The following is a 16,113-nucleotide window of genomic DNA, read 5'->3' as shown; positions in this document are numbered from 1 at the left end:
GGGCGGGTCTCGGTTGGGGGGCGGGCGTTCTCGGCCGGGTCTGGCCGCCCTTGTTTGGGAATGTTCCGTGGTGGGACGCCGCTAGACGGGAGAAGCAGCATGGCTCAGGCCCGGATCCACGCCAGGATGAACGAGGCCCCCCGGGGCGGCATGTTCACCCGGACCCTGTCCATGGCCGACCGGTCCGGGCGCCTGCTGGAGAGTCTGGATCAACTCGAAACGAGGTAAAGTAAAGTTTGAGCACGCGTCCGGGGGGAAGAGGACGCCCGGTCACCGTGCGCGTGTAAAGCGACACTTGTACTCGGGAAAGTGTGTGTGACGAGCGGATCTGCTGGCCTCTCTGTCCACAGGGTGGAGGCGCTGAGGGACGCGGCCGCCGCCATGGAGCAGGAGAAGGAGTGTCTGCTGGAGATGATCCAGTCCATCCAGAACAGCCAGGAAATGCGCACCATCTGCGACGGTAAGGACGCGTTATGAAGCGTCTCGCCGGCTCTCCTGCTGTGTTTGGTGACGTGACCGTGGCTCTGCGTCGCAGGGGAGCGGGAGGAGCTCAGCCTGACCGCCGAGCGCCTGCTGGGTCGCACCCTGACCGTCCAGGTGTCGGTGGACACCGTCCGCAGCCGCCAGCAGCGGGACGCCCTGCACCAGGCCACCGCGCTGGTGGACGAGATCGCGGCCAAGGTGCTGGACGACATGGAGGACGCCAGGAGGCGGCTGATGGCGCTGCACGCCGCCTGCGTGACGGACGCGTCGGACGTGCCCGTGGACCAGAAGTTCCAGAGTCTCGTGATCAGCTGCGCCTTGGAGGACCAGAAGAAGATCAAGAGGAGGCTCGAAAATCTGATCCGCAACGTGGACAACGCGGGAAAAACCATCAAGATTATGGATCGCCAGAAAGCTGAAGGGTCAGAGAGTGAGAATGGAAATTAATCGCCCCGATTATCAAACCATCGCTGTTGTCTGGACTGACACCAGATTCCGTCCGATGTCTTAATTATCATGTCTGGCAGTTCTTTAATTATTTCTGTCCTGCTCCAGCCACACCTTCATTAGTGTTGGAGGTCCGAGGTCGTCCTTCTGTCTCGTGGTGGTCCAGGAGCAGGACTGAGTTACTCCGTCTCTGTCTATCGGGCCCCCACACCGCTCACAACCATGGACGGTGTGAAGAAAGCGGGGAAATCACACCACTAACATCACGACCACCACCTCATGTCCGGCTCAACGCGTTTTCCTGTAGAAATACATTTTTAAAAACTCGAAACGTTGACTAGTAAATGAAGCGATTTCTACTGCTTAGACTCTGGCTGCTAATTAGCCCGCATGTCGGATAGATTTTGGTTTCATTTCTAGACGACCGAAGGCAGTGGAGACGCATCCATGTTGTCTACGTGTTACGTGCACCATCCGGCCTACGGGTCCATAGTGTGTGTAGTTTGCATGATCTTCCCGCGTTAGTGCGGGTCTCCACCAAGCTCTCCGGTTTCCTCCCACCACCCAAAAGGCATGTACACTACAGGTGGAGTGGCGACCCTAAATTACCCGCAGGTGTGAGTGTGTGTGCGGTGACCCTGAGTTGGACTAAGCCGTTCTGTGAGTGAGTGATTATGTGCCCCGCCCCCTCTTCAGAACACAGCCACACCCCTCCCTGATCGCTTTCTGCAAGAGGTACAGAGTTACACGATGTAAAGCTGTATACCTTTCCTCACTCTGCTAATGCATGTATAGAAACGCCACTCTCCGCGTTTAGATCAGACCCCGGCCTGTATGGTGTGTTTACATTCCACTACAGTGACATTACAAGCTCTGTTCTTACTGTGAATGTGAAGGATCCTATTAGAGACGGGGTGTAGAGAATGGAAATCTCCCTTGTAGGCGTGAAGTGACCCTCGCATGAGTGGGATACGCTCCACCCAGGGCGTGGCCCCTTCGCAGTCCACATTTCCTCCTGTTTTAACCACACTAATGCTCATATGTGAATCTAAGAGTCCTTTTAGCGATGTACTTTTTCTTACTGTTTAAGAATAAAGTAAAGTTTGAAGTTTGGATTTGTCTTGTATTTGTTGCCTAATTTGTAAAACCATATTAAATGTGGAGTTAATTTCCAGTCGCCACAGTGAGAATCAGTGAGCGCAGAGAGAAAAATAAACAGTAGCTACAAAAAAGGGGAAAAACTCCTGCTTCCTTTCCCAAGAATGCATTAACAATGCTGTACATTCTGACAAGAATCAGTCCTGGGTTGTGGAGTTATGCCAGTGTCTGACCAGTAGGTCTAGTTAATGTCTAAAATAAATGTAAAATGTAGAGTGTATGTATGGAGTATAGTTAAATGTTCAAGTTGATGTTTGTAGGTCAACAATATGATATTTTCCCCTACATATTGGACTATTCTATATTGCTGTATAACCCCTGGATTTCCTCTTCATTTAGGACGCCACACTTGTTAATTTCATTTGTTCAGTTAGTCTTTAATGACAAATCTCAATAATAACAAACCTTTAATTACAGTTCTTAAAATTTGAACACACATTTCAATTCTTTACTAGAAACTCAAGATGGCGGGGAAATGGTGTGTTAAAAATAAAGCAGCCACATAAGCACTGCAGACCTGTAGAGAAAAGGCGGGGGGACAATAAGGCAAGCATGCACTGCTTCAAGACGATGCCACAATAACCAAGATGAACCAAATTCCATAAACGATGAGATTAATTACTAAATAAAACGGTTAGATCTGTGTAAATGTGCTTGTCTTGTATGATAAGTGAAGCACTCCTGTGGATTTGACAGCAACTGAAGAGAATACAGGCAAGATGGTCCATAATTTTAAAAGGCCGCCTGAAAGCAGCATTAATATTTGTTCCTCACTACTGATCAAAATCCAAAATGCGGGCAGGGGGCGGGGAAACGTGAGCAGCAGCAAGTCTGCATCAGCACATCCTTCCCCTCATTGTGCAAAGTATGTGCTCCCTGAACGAAGCCGCGCCGCGCCGGCTGCTCAGTACCACCGGAATGAATCAAACAAACGAGAGGCGGCCTAGCGAGTCCTTCCGAAAGCGATCGTCGAGATTCTCGTTTAAAGCAAACTACCTAATGCCAATTTGCATAAGCATTTGCATAAGAACAGTGCACTTCAACAAGCCAGTTGCCAAAAGCGACAGCGCCAAGCTGCGTCCGCGCTCCTGGATTCAAATTAGTATCTTAAAATCATTATGAGATACAAGACCTCTCTGTAGTTCTTGTTATTTATGATTAAAATCTAATATATAGTTCTATTTTCTTATCATTTGTTCAATTGATGAAAAACATTTTGGCACTAATTGTATAGAATTTTGTTTTAGGCTACTCATGTATTTAAGCAAAACCATAAATATCTGTATAAAAATACCTCTTGAAAAGAAATAAATGGTGTTTCATCACTATATATATATATATATATATTTTTTTTACGTACTTCTTGGACACCATTTACATTCTGGGAAAGTCTGAAAAGGCTAACCGCAGTAAACTTTGAAGAGTGTGTCAGGGTGTACATGCTCCTTGTGATCTTTGGTGCTGGGGGGTGGTAGTAGTAGTAGTAGTAGTGTGTGTCACATCACTGATTGTTAGTCACTCTGGATAAGGGCATCTGATAAATGCCATAAATACATGTCTGGAGTCGCTGTAGTGTCACCTGTCTAGTCATATGTGAACAAAGTCACCCCTCGGTTGCGTACAACTTTAAACACTTAACAGGGCTTCGGCCAACACTCTGCTCAAAGTTTATGGCAATTAGCCCTTGAAACCTATCAGTACAAATATATTGCACAGATGAAACAGTCAAATGCACAAATGGCAATTTTTAAGGAGGAAAATGAATAAAACCATGTCCTTAAATCCCATTAGTGTGTAAGAATGTTACCCTGCTCTACACCATATAAAGTAATGCACAACTTTGTATAATCTACACTGCTATTCGGACGTCATGTATTACAAACGCTGCTGGTATGAGTCCTGCTGGTGGGGGACAGAGTAACGTGCCGAGCCCAACTGAGACGGCTCCAAACCAGTCTCTAATGCGGAAGCCCCCCCACAACCATGCAAGTAACTACAATCAGTGCTAGCCTTCGCTAGATTAAACACATTTAACACGACTTATCATATGCGCAGCTCTGCAGCCCCACAAGGCTTCTCCTTCCTCAACCGGCAGCGTCTGGGCGCTAAAGCAGCCGGCATCCGCCGAAAGGGTTTTTGTTCCTCTTGGTGCGCTGCTTGTTTGGTCTCAGGTGGATTACCTCGCGTCCATTTTGATTGTTCTGGCTTAGGTGGCTTCCGCTTGTAGTGTTGAAGACGCCTGCGGAGCAGATATATGACAAGTGTTAAGAAGGTTTTTAATTAGTCCTTATGTTCTTTAACATTTAACGTAATCCCCAGAAAAGTTCGACATTTCCTCAATGTTGATTAAATTAGTTTAATGACGATTATGATAAAGTGCGAGTAGTTTTTACCAATTTTATTGCTTGTGGTATGAATAACTTCCGGTTCCTCAGCAGTTTGTTGTTTGAGTCTCTGAAGATACTTTTCAGCAAGATATTTGAAAACTAGAAGAAAAAAGAAACGTGGTTAAAGGTCATCTCCGTCCACCACTAATCATTTAAGAATCACTGACGTACACTGCCATTCGACAGTTTATGGTCATTAATGAACGGCCTCATTATTGATAGATAAATCATTGTTTTGTCGAAAATAACATGTCCAGACATTGTAGATGTCTACAGTAGCTGGAAATGTCCGAATAGATTATGTGCATTCATGTAGAGAGGGCCGTTACGGGGAAAATGTACAAACGACACTTTAAAAGCTTGGTTATCTTAGTAGAGCCGAAAACATCCACACTGGTTAAAGATGCAATAAAACTGGCCGATTTCGGACTGAATTCAGGTCGGTTTGTACAACTTTACGTTCAAACTTTGAAATAACAGTGAAAGGAGCATGAAATGGAGAACACGGCGCTGTATCAGGGACCGTATTAGCTCGGAAGCGCGTGTGATCGACTGAATCGGTTACCTTCATTGACGTTGAGGTCCTCCTTGACTGACGTCCGGTAAAACCGCAACTTCAACCTTTTGGCAAGGCCCTCGGCCTCCTCACTGTAATGACAGAGGAGCACTGTGCATTCAAAGTGTAATTATTGATTTTATTACCTATAGTCAGACCTATTTCAGGACACAATGCTGCGCAAGGCACGGATCTTACTTTTTTATCGCCGTCTCGTCCAGCAGGTCAATTTTGTTCTGCACCAAAACAGTAGGAATGTCCCCAACCTCCATTTCCACCTTTTCTCTCCAGCTGCTGATGGCTTCGAAAGACTCCCTGTCTGTGGTGGAGAAGACCAAGACGCACGCCTGGGCACCTGAAGAGCACATCAATCAAAACGATCGACTGTAAGCTGCGAAGCTACCGGAAACCATCCATCTGGAAATCGCGCCAATCAACCTCATTACGCACGCGAGGAGCACTGCGCATTATTAAAATGTGATTCCCTGCGCTCGTCTCACCTCTGTAATACGCCTTTGTAATGGCATCAAACTCTTCCTGGCCAGCAGTGTCCCACAGCATCAGTCGGACGTCCTCATCGTTCACCCTGAGAGGGCGAGGTCAACAAACGTATGGTCAAGCAACCGTATGTGATGCCACGGAATTTTAATGACGAGCCCATCCGTAGTTCTGTTTTACTGCTTAACCTACTTCATATTGAATGGTCACCCCAGAAACTCAAACATTCTTTTAAAATGTCCCCTATTATGAAAAGGCCCCTTTGTGAGATGATTTAACATTAATACGAGTTCCCTCAGCCTGTCTATGGTCCTGCAGTGGCTGGAAATGGCGATAGGTGTAAAGTGTTCTTTTTCCACCCTGCTTCACCGTTCAGAGAGCGGCAGCTCAGACGGTCGGATCTGGAATTTGTCCCCTTGTGTCGTAATAAGGGGAAAGGTTACCTCACATTTCTCATGCATTGTCCACCCAGACACTTTCCCACCCTCCCCTCAAAACGGTAACTCCATCGACCGCCATGCTTGAAAAGCGCCGCAGTTTCTCTGTGATTGGATGTATTTCCTTTCTGTAAAAACGGCGACACGACTTCCTGTCTGAGCCAAACATTGTTGTTGATGTCATTTCCACCTCGTCCCGCCTCTCTCCGCCCCATTAGCATTTAAAGACCCCGAAGCGGTGCGTCCTGGGAAATCTCATTGTGGGACTGGACAATAATGGCTGTAATTCTGCACCATGGCTGAATTTCGGAAAGAGATTTCAGATACAGTATTAGGGGACACTAAGTAAGACTGATATAAAAGCAAAAAAAATTATGTCACGGGACCTTTAATGATGTCATGATTCACATTCCAAATCCACTAGTTATGTTAAAAAAAGGAAAGTCTGCCGACTTATATATTTGGAGAACATTTTGCTGAGAAAATGGTTAAAGAACACGGTCTTACATGATCTGCCGTTCAAGGAAGTCCACTCCGATTGTCTTCTTGTAGTCCTTGGTAAAGATGCCCTTACAGTAGCGCTGAATCATGCTGGATTTCCCCACGGCTCCATTGCCCACCACGACCACTTTGATGGCCACCTCCATATCCTCTTCCAACATGGCTGCAGAGTCTGGCGACTTCGCCGACAGCTTGCCTGGCTCCTCCTTCTTCGCTTGGTTTAGTCACTTCACTCTTGTATTTGTCTAATGGGACAGGGGGAGAGGGGAGAAGGACATTAAAAAGGGAAATTTTGTGCGCGAGATGATGCTGAAGTTCCTTTATGACCAGTGTTAGGAACACTTTTCTTCTGAAACCGGGTGGTGGTGCTTCACAACAGCTACTCTCCAACTTGTCCAACGCAAGACGGATGATATCGTTTGACTCACAGGGTCCCACCGCCGTCCTCGCTTCCAATAAAGCAGGCGTGGTCCACACTGCACTCTTTCCAGGGCTTATGTCACAACATTCCAGATGGTCAAGGATAAACTAGGGGGGGGAGAACCACTCAGCAGGAATTCTGACAAAACCGGCGTGTAGCAAAGAGTCTGGATTCTTTTCAGACTGAGCAGCTTTTAATGAGGAAATGAGTAGATTTAAGCACAGGCGCAGTGGTGGCCTAGCGGTTAATGAAGCGGAAGGTTGCCGGTTCGAATCCCAAAGCACGCCACACACTGCTCCCCGGGCGCCTGTCATGGCTGCCCACTGCTCACCAAGGGTGATGGTTTAAAAGCAGAGGACACGTCTTGTTGCGTCACCGTGTGCTGTGCTGCAGTGTCTCGCAATGACAATCACTTCACTTTCACCTTTTTTTGTATTAAGAGGACAAATGTAACGCACGACGTTAAATTATCCCTCCAGGATTTCAAAATGCCACAATTCATGCAAACACAACCAGGCCACGTGAGTTCGGCACAACCTTGCACAGAACAGAAGCTGCCATCACTACAGTCCTTCTGCAAAACTGTGACTGCTGCTACTAAACATGCAGATATACTGCCAGTCCAAAAAAAAAGAATAATAAAAAGTCACCACCTGGATTTAACAAAGTCAGAGCCGCCCCACGTCACTGAGGCCCAGCTGTTGCAGAGAGGAGGTGGATATTCCATCAGTGAATTTCTTCTTCCCCGATGGGCCGGGCCGATTACAAGATGGGTTCACCACGCTCAAATTGGGAAAGAGGGGTTCAGGGAGCATGCGAGGCATCATTTTCACACATGGACTGGCCTTCAACCCCACTGAGAATCGCATCATCATTCCCATCATCTCCGAAAGATCTCATCAAAACGTTCATGCAACTTTGAATCGAAACAAACGTGTCCAGGAATCCAGACTAGAATAGGGTTAGGCTACTACCACAGGGAACCCAGGTTCAAACCCCACTTACTACCATTGTGTCCCTGAGCAGGACAATTAAGTGTCTCCAGGGGGGACTGTCCCTGTAACTACTGATTGTAAGTCGCTCTGGATAAGGGCGTCTGATAAATGCTGTAAATGTAAATGTCTGATGAATGCCGTAAATGTTAATATCGGTCCAGTGCGAAACTTTTTTTAGTCCCATCAGCGGAACGCTTGCCAGGTCATCACGTGATTACATCTGTACGCTTTCACGCGCCTCAGAGTGGATTCAAAATGTGCAAACCGGGACAGGCACGAAGAACGGGGGGAGGGCAGCTAGGATTACAGCGGGTAACCAGATCCGGGCAGAGATCGGCGGAATATTACATCGGCACACGCGTTCAGAACCACGCACGTACGCGGCGGGACTCGGGCTTGTAAGAACGCCACTTGTTGTACCTTCGGCGGGCTCCTCCCGCACGACCCGCTAGATAACAAAACCCGCACCGCTGCTCATTCACCCACGCAGCGCCCCCGAACAACGACGGGCTCGCACGGAGAGGTCCCCTCACCCGCCGCGCCGCGCCGCGTCCATCTGGGGGGGAGAGACGGAGGAGTCGCCACGCTGGGTCCGGCCTCCCGACGACGGTGCCTGCCCGCTGCGCTCGGAGGCAGACCGTCCGGTTCGTTTCCTCGCACGGACGTCACGACGTCGCTCGCATTTTGGTCACGGAAATTACGGCTCGGTTCTGTAGTTCGACACAGACATCCAAACAGCGTTATCAATACCGCCCTGGTTACAGGAACGGAGATCTGTGTTGCCAGGTCGCGTTCACAGAAATAAACATTCAACACATTTTCGTGCGTGGCAGATGCTGAACTTTGATATATATTTTTCTATTTGAATATTTAAAAAATCCACTTCGACGCGACCACAGCATGCCACCTGTTCTGAAGCCGCGTGCGTCTGCTTGGAAAACAAAGACCCGCGATTGTCAATTCAAAAGGGCGACCAGAGAAATAAAATGTAATAAAACCGAACTGAAGTGATTAGTGGACGCAACGAGCGCACCTGGCAACATGAAACGGGTGGCATGAAACGTCACGGGTTGCGCATTCGGCGAGCAGGGGCTGGAACGCTTCAAAATAAAAGCACAAAGACACGCACCCAGCGCACATTTTCAGTCGAGCTTTATGATTGGTTAAAAGATAAAGTCTGATTAAAATGTAGCACGTTCATGAGAGAAACCCATAAAATGCATTTAGACATGGACACAGTTATATGGGGTTAAGTGAAGATTAGCTCCACAGCCAACACTTCTGTCGTTCCTCTACATCTATCCGATCACTCTTTTATTCACTTCAGACTATCCCCCTGGCACGCACCACACCCACCTCACACTTAACACAATTTCGCCGTAATCTCCGTACCCTCTGCCCTACTCAATTGTCTTCCGCTGTCTCCTCTGAGCTCTCCCCCCTAGACATCCTCTCTATTCACGACACTAACCGTGCTACAGACATCCTTTTCTCCACACTAACATCTTGCCTCGAGAGACTCTGCCCTCTAACCTCAAAACCAACACGTGCGACTCCACCCTCACCGTGGATCTCTGACGAGGTTCGCCGCCACAGGTCCCACCTTAGAGCAGCTGAAAGGCAGTGGAGGAAATCCAAGTGCCCGCTTCAACTTAATAAGTATCAATCTCTCCTAAAGTCCTTCTCTGCTGCTGTAACTACAGCAAAGACCAGATACTTCCAGGACAAAGTAAACAACTGCAATGACTCTCGAAAACTTTTCTCGACTTTCAACCGTCTCCTGAATCCTCCACCCCCTCCCCCCTCCACTTCTCTCTCATCTGAAGACTTCGCCACCTTCTTCACAGAAAAGGTGGCTGACATTAGCAAACAATTCTCACCACCTAACCCCAGACCCCGTCCTGCTGTTACCTCTGAAACCAGGAATCTGTCTTCCTTTACTCCCCTCTTTGAATCAGACGTGTCTAAATTTCTCCAGTCTAGTCACCCCACCACCTGCTCTCTGGATCCAATCCCCTCACACCTCCTTCAGTCCATACAGCCCACCATAGTATCTGCTCTGACACACGTCTTAAACTCCTCACTCACAACAGGAACATTTCCCACTGCTTTCAAACAGGCTGTCATTACTCCCCTGCTCAAAAAACCCACATTAAACCCATCTCTACTGGATATCTACCGCCCAGTCTCCAACCTTCCTTTTCTTTCAAAAATTCTTGAAAGAGCAGTCCTGGCTCAACTTTCCTCATTTCTCCACAAGCATGATCTTCTTGACCCTTTTCAGTCTGGTTTCAGGAAAGGGCATTCTACTGAAACCTCCCTCCTGGCAATGATGGATGACCTTCGTGCTGCAAGAGCTGCCCGCAGATCATCTGTCCTTGTCCTACTTGATCTATCTGCTGCCTTCAATACAGTTAACCACGAAATTCTTCTCACCACACTCTCTGATTTAGGAGTCACAGGAACCGTACTAGATTGGTTCACCTCTTATCTCTACGACAGGTCCTTCAAGGTATCATGGGGAGGTGAGACATCTGTCCTCTCTAGGGTAACCACAGGGGTTCCACAAGGCTCTGTCCTTGGCCCCCTTCTATTCTCAATATACACTCGCTCACTTGGTCACATCATCCAATCACATGGCTTCTCCTATCACTCTTATGCTGATGACACCCAGCTCTATCTGTCATTCCCACCAGAAGATGCTACTATAGCAACAAAAATTTCGGCCTGCCTCTCAGACATATCGGCATGGATGTCTGAGCGACACCTCCAACTCAACCTATCCAAAACCGAGATTCTGATCTTTCCGGGCAACAATTCTCCTCAGCAAAACCTTTCAATTCAAATTGGATCGCTATTGTTAACACCCACGGCATCTGCAAAAAGCCTTGGGGTTTGGATAGATAACAAACTGAGTTTGAACCATCATGTTGCTGCGATCTCCAGATCCTGCAGGTTCACTCTCTACAACATTCGCAAGATTCGGCCTTTTCTCTCACAACAGGCTACGCAGCTCCTCTTCCAGGCAATGGTCATCTCCAAACTCGACTACTGTAACTCTCTCCTGGCTGGAGCCTCTGCAGTCACCATAAAACCACTCCAGATGATCCAAAATATGGCAGCCCGTCTCATCTTCAATCAGCCAAAATACACCCATGTTACACCTCTTCTTACCTCCCTCCACTGGCTCCCGGTAGCTGCTCGCATTGAGTTCAAATCCTTGATGCTTGCCTACAGGGCTGTAAATGGAACTGCGCCCTCCTACATCAACACACTACTACCTAGATACACTCCTGCACGCTCTCTCAGATCAGCAAACGAAAGGAGACTAAAAATTCCTTCTTCACGGGGTCTCCGATTCCAATCATGTCTGTTCTCCGTTGTTGTCCCTGGCTGGTGGAACAACCTGCCCTCCTCCACACGACTAGCCGAGACTATCACCACTTTTAAGAAGAAGGTGAAAACCCTCTTATTCCAAAAATATTACAGACAAATTTAACACATACACATGCGTACACATTGAACAAACAAATACAAAATGTATAAATACATTATAATTTTTCTTAGTCTAGCACCCAACACTCTCCGAGCATGTTCTTCAATGACAAGTCTAAGCCTTATCAGGGCTCTTAGTTTGTATACTTGATATTCTATAGAAATCGAACGAGAATTGCTGGTGTCTTCCCATTGTAAGTCGCTTTGGATAAAAGCGTCTGCCAAATAAAGTAAAGTAAAGTAAAGTAAAGCTCTAAATTGAAAGTGATTGCCATTGTAAAACACTGCAGCACAGCACACGGTGCACACAACGAAATGTGTCCTCTGCTTTTAACCATTATCCTTGGTGCGCAGTGGGCAGCCATGACCAGCGGCCGTGGACCAAATCGCCAAAAATTAGTATTTGCCTTTAGCTAGATGTACCCAAAAGTAACACATGAGCGCATAACGAGTCGTATAATAGTCAGTCTCTCAATCACAAGTGTTTCTCAAGTGTTGCTGTGGCTATAGTTACATTATGTTCAAAAATACCGACGCTTCCCGTCGCTAAACACGCTGTGTTTCGAAACTGCAGTGGCGATTTAATGCAGATTATGCAGTCCTGGATGATCTCATACACACAAAAGGAGGAACTTTTTATTATAATAGTTACAGTAACTAACGGAAAAGAACGCATCAATACAAACGAAGTAAACTTTAACAAGTTTATTGACTGGGTATGTACGCAGTACTGAACCTATATACACACATATATGGGGACATAAGCAGACACCACGCCGACGGTGTAAATATAAATGCCGATATTGCTGACGTAGAACGTACGTTGTGAATCGAGCGACGTTTCAAATAAAACACGCGTGTGCAGGACAGGTGGTGTTCTGTTAGGAAGAAGAAGCTCCACGCTGTGTACCAATTTGCCGCCGGACAGTTCTGCACGTGACTCGACGCGGCCAATCAATTTCCCGATGCGACCCAGCTCCGCCTCAACGTCGAATCTGATTGGCCCCCAACAACGTTCGCCCTTCTCCCGCGCTCTCTGATTGGCTCGACCATTTGGCGGGTTATTCTGTCCAGGAAGAACAGCGCGTTTTGGAAACAGCTCCGCGGCATTGAGAACAGCGGTAATTGTTAATACTTTTACATTATAAGCATGTTCGTAAAATACTCTCCTTCATGTAATTCTGCATTATTCATTAAGCTTCGTAAGGGCGTAACTGTTGTTTCGAACGGGAGCTAAGGAGCTAACAAGCTAACGCTTGTTTCCTCCAGCCAGTGGAATGAACCGGTTGTTTTGTTGTTTAGTCTTGCTGCCGCCCGCTGCACGGTTCTCTCTCCGGACTCGCCATGCAGTTTTCCCGGAGAAGGAGGCTCGTCAGCCAGCCCCAGGACGGGCTGTACGGCCACTGCCTCCAGTTCTACGGACGGCCGCCCGCCGAGAACATCTCGCTGGCTGAGTTCGAAACGTTCGCGTTTGAGCGTTTGAAATGTAAGTGTCACGCTCGTCGTCGGTCCTTCGCGGCCTGCGGTTGCTTCGTTCACCGGGGCGTCCGTTCACTGCATCACCAGGCGGATGCCGCTCGTGTGGTCGCTGTCTTCGCCCCGTGACGTGCTCTTCTGTTTTATGTTTTAGTGCTGAAAACAGTGGAGAATCTGGGAGTAAGCTACGTGAAAACGTCCGATCAGTACACAAAGAAGCTCTATAGTGAATTCTCCAACCTGAACTTCCCCCACAAGGCAGAGGCTGTAAGTACTTACTGTCTGTTTTTTCCACTCATCTCAAAGCGATTGCTGAACAGACCTTATGGCATTTGAGATGTGGCCTTTTTGCTGCATAGTTGTTTAAATCACCGTGTTTATGCAAACTCTCTCCCAAAAATGTTCTAGGATGACAAGAAAGAACAGACTGAGTATGAGAAACGGAGGAAGGACCACATCTCCCACTTCATCCTCCGCCTTGCATATTGCCAAACGTACGTATTTGAAAGGGCTTTAAAAGCATTAAAAGTCATTTCTCATTTCACAATCAGATGCTTATTTTTCAAATGGTTTTCAGATTCTTATTTTTAAAATATCACATTACTTTCACAGCAGTATTTCTCGCAGTGAATATGCTCTGAAATGTATTTGCAGAAGCAAAATCTGTAATGTGGTTAGCACTCACATATTGCTCTAAAGCTTAGAACACTTGTTTCCTTGTTCTATTCCATTAAGGTGTCTCTCTGCAGTTGGTGTGACATGTCATTCTACCAGTAAAGATCCACATAGATTAGCAAAAAAACAGGTTGACATTGAAAAGCTCAATACCACAGCTCATATTTTGCAACATCACAGAACTCAAAAGAGGATCATTTGAATAACTGTATGACTGCTTGTGCTTTTTTATTTTTTATTTTTTAAACCTAGGAATAACTATATATTATATATATATATATTTTTTTTTTTACATTTTTTTTTGCAGTGAGGACTTAAGACGTTGGTTCATACAGCAAGAGATGGATCTCTTCCGATTCCGCTTCAGTGGCCTTACTTCCAAATCCAAGACTGAATTCCTTCATCAAAATAATCTGCAGTATGACACGGTAAAAGAAAACGGGAAGTTGTATATATTTTTCAACTTACTTTTTAATAAAATATTAACAAAAGCAATCTTTTTCCAAATTTTCTTAAATGAAATCCTACAGCCCGATATGGTATACTGTATGCACAAAGTAAGCCAAATGTCTGTACCCTGAAGCATATATGTGTAGATGTTGTTCATGTTCGCATCAGCAGGTGGTGCTACAGCATCAACAAAAAATCAAAATGAAGCACTAACTTTGTGAAGGGGGGGGGATGGGCCCCAGGGAACTGTGTGTGGGAACCTAGCTCTGTGGCACCTTGGTGGTTTGGTATTTGAACCCGCAATCTTACAATTATGGCCTTAGCTGCTAGGCCACAACTGCACAGTGTACATGCCCCATGTGAGTTTGGTTATTGTTGGCATGATGTTCATCTTAATCGCTTTTAAGAAAAGTGCAAGTGTTTTTAGGGCTTGAATGTAATTATCATCTCGGCCTGACTATCTGTTTGCTGCTGTCTGTTGCTGAAAGGCACCAGGAGAGGGAAATCTGGGCCAGTACATTTATCACAGCATGTATCACACATCATTTTACTCTTGTTCAGGTGGTAATTGTGCAATCACATGATTAATTTTGATTAGCGTTAAAAAAATGGAAGCTGAGACGGACACTAGTCTAAAGTGTGGAGGAAAAAAAAACTGACCATGAAAACTGACTCGTACTGCGTGCAAAGGTTATTGGCCAGAATGTCGTCCACAGTAAATGTCTGGTTCGGGATTTTAAAAAGCTGCACTTGTCGGGCTCGGGTGAGAACAGGAATATGTGTACCAGGGCCAGTGAGAGGTGGGTCCTGCTCTTCACAATCTTTGATTGGTTTAGAACACAACACGGACACGCCCGAACAATTTGTCTCACCGATGCGACGTTTTTTAGTCGCATGTACCTCTAGAGCCCATAGATCATGAGCACACATTTATAGTGACCTGTACAATCACCTCAACTCGTTTCTGTAAATGAGCAATTACAGATGATGAACGGATTTTGCATTGTACAATTTCTATTGTATTAATCAAACGCAAACTGTAAACGTTAATTGATTTTTACATTTGCAGCATTTATCAGGATATTTTAAACAATAGCTGGGAGTTGTTAGTGCCATTTATTTATAAAAAAAAATGTGATCACTACTACTTTATTGATTTTGAGCAAGTTCTTTCGCTTGTGGTCCTGTTCACTTTTTTTATTTATTTATTTATTTATTTATTTTTTTGCTCTTGTGTATCAGTATTTTTATGCATATTTGTATGTATATGTAACCCTGATAGGTTAGTATGGAGCAGAAAAAGGCATTGGTTGACAAACTGGTCAGCTCCAGCTATGCTGTCAGTGGAGCAACAGTGATGGAGCAGGATTTCTACAAAGTAAGTTGAGCAGCATAACTCACTGGCATCATTTCCAGAAGCTGAAATCTGTGAGTGGGTCAGTGACCTTTTCTTCTCATCCTCTTTATTCGTGGACCAGGTCCCGTTTCAGGACGCCCTTGATTTGGTACGGACGAGGAAGGTCTTCCTCAAGGGTGGCTATGCCTACATTCCTCACCAGGATATTATAGCCATCGTCCTGAATGATTTCCGCACGAGACTCTCTAAAGCCCTGGCGGTAGGTAACCTCATTTTTTTTTTCCCCCAGAATAATTAGTTTTATAGCTTTTGTTCTTAGTTCCTCTTTCTCTCTCTCTCTTGCTCACACACGCAAACACTTCTCAGGTCCTCTAGAGGCAAGAAAATAACAGGGTAAACATACAATTAATTTGCCTTGCAATTTGTAAAATCCACACGCACTCTTTGAAGAGTCTCTTTCTGTCTCAGCCATTTATTCATTACGATTTGAAAGTCATAAAGTGCTTTAATCCTTTGTCACCAGTGCTGGGTAAACATTCATTTGCACCATATGGAGATTCACAGACTTATTGCATGAATGTTCCAAATTAAAGCTTGCTCGTAGTGGTGTCAGAGTTCCCTCTGGGGACACAAACCAGCGTGGAACTGAAATCTCATGAGTGGTTACGGTGCTCACGGTGGGTCTGGTGCTTCCTGAATGGCCTTCAAGTTCCAGAATTTCAAAAGCTTAGATTAAAATGTATCTTTTGAACCTTTTTTTGGCCTCGTAATTAAATT

The 16,113-nt window shown here is 46.0% G+C and overlaps 3 protein-coding genes across 5 annotated transcripts in view; 2 read left to right on the top strand and 1 right to left on the bottom strand.

The window, feature by feature from the left end:
• The first annotated feature begins 40 nt into the window (after nt 1-40).
• Nucleotides 41-2,045, top strand: bag2 (BCL2 associated athanogene 2). Its single transcript, XM_028989759.1, has 3 exons — nt 41-224; nt 351-460; nt 536-2,045. The coding sequence occupies exons 1-3, from the start codon at nt 61-63 to the stop codon at nt 928-930; spliced, it is 669 nt and encodes a 222-aa protein (XP_028845592.1). The 5' UTR covers nt 41-60; the 3' UTR covers nt 931-2,045.
• A 399-nt stretch (nt 2,046-2,444) lies between these two features.
• rab23 (RAB23, member RAS oncogene family) lies at nt 2,445-8,708 on the bottom strand. 3 transcript variants are annotated; one of them, XM_028989339.1, is made up of 7 exons: nt 8,417-8,708; nt 6,474-6,712; nt 5,532-5,617; nt 5,230-5,386; nt 5,041-5,123; nt 4,482-4,574; nt 2,445-4,327 (listed from the first exon to the last, which is right to left on the bottom strand). In XM_028989339.1, exons 2-7 carry the CDS (start codon nt 6,626-6,628, stop codon nt 4,194-4,196), a joined length of 708 nt encoding a protein of 235 aa, XP_028845172.1. In that variant the 5' UTR covers nt 6,629-6,712; nt 8,417-8,708; the 3' UTR covers nt 2,445-4,193. The 3 variants fall into 3 exon arrangements, with proteins under 3 accessions (XP_028845172.1, XP_028845173.1, XP_028845174.1); XM_028989340.1 differs by lacking the exon at nt 8,417-8,708 and adding an exon at nt 7,542-8,407; XM_028989341.1 differs by lacking the exon at nt 8,417-8,708 and adding an exon at nt 6,896-7,184.
• A 3,735-nt stretch (nt 8,709-12,443) lies between these two features.
• Nucleotides 12,444-16,113, top strand: part of prim2 (DNA primase subunit 2) — a 38,543-nt gene continuing 34,873 nt past the window's right edge. The window contains exons 1-7 of the mRNA XM_028989764.1: nt 12,444-12,499; nt 12,681-12,864; nt 13,009-13,121; nt 13,263-13,348; nt 13,837-13,957; nt 15,262-15,357; nt 15,458-15,595. Coding sequence (XP_028845597.1) covers nt 12,723-12,864; nt 13,009-13,121; nt 13,263-13,348; nt 13,837-13,957; nt 15,262-15,357; nt 15,458-15,595 — 696 coding nt within the window. The 5' untranslated portion in view covers nt 12,444-12,499; nt 12,681-12,722. The remainder of the gene's footprint in view (nt 12,500-12,680; nt 12,865-13,008; nt 13,122-13,262; nt 13,349-13,836; nt 13,958-15,261; nt 15,358-15,457; nt 15,596-16,113) is intronic.

Source organism: Denticeps clupeoides, chromosome 8, assembly GCF_900700375.1.
Source record: "Denticeps clupeoides chromosome 8, fDenClu1.1, whole genome shotgun sequence".
In the NCBI taxonomy this organism is placed as follows: Eukaryota; Metazoa; Chordata; class Actinopteri; order Clupeiformes; family Denticipitidae; genus Denticeps; species Denticeps clupeoides.
The sequence above is the reverse complement of the archived record's forward strand: the minus strand, read 5'-3'. Positions and strand labels throughout refer to the sequence as shown.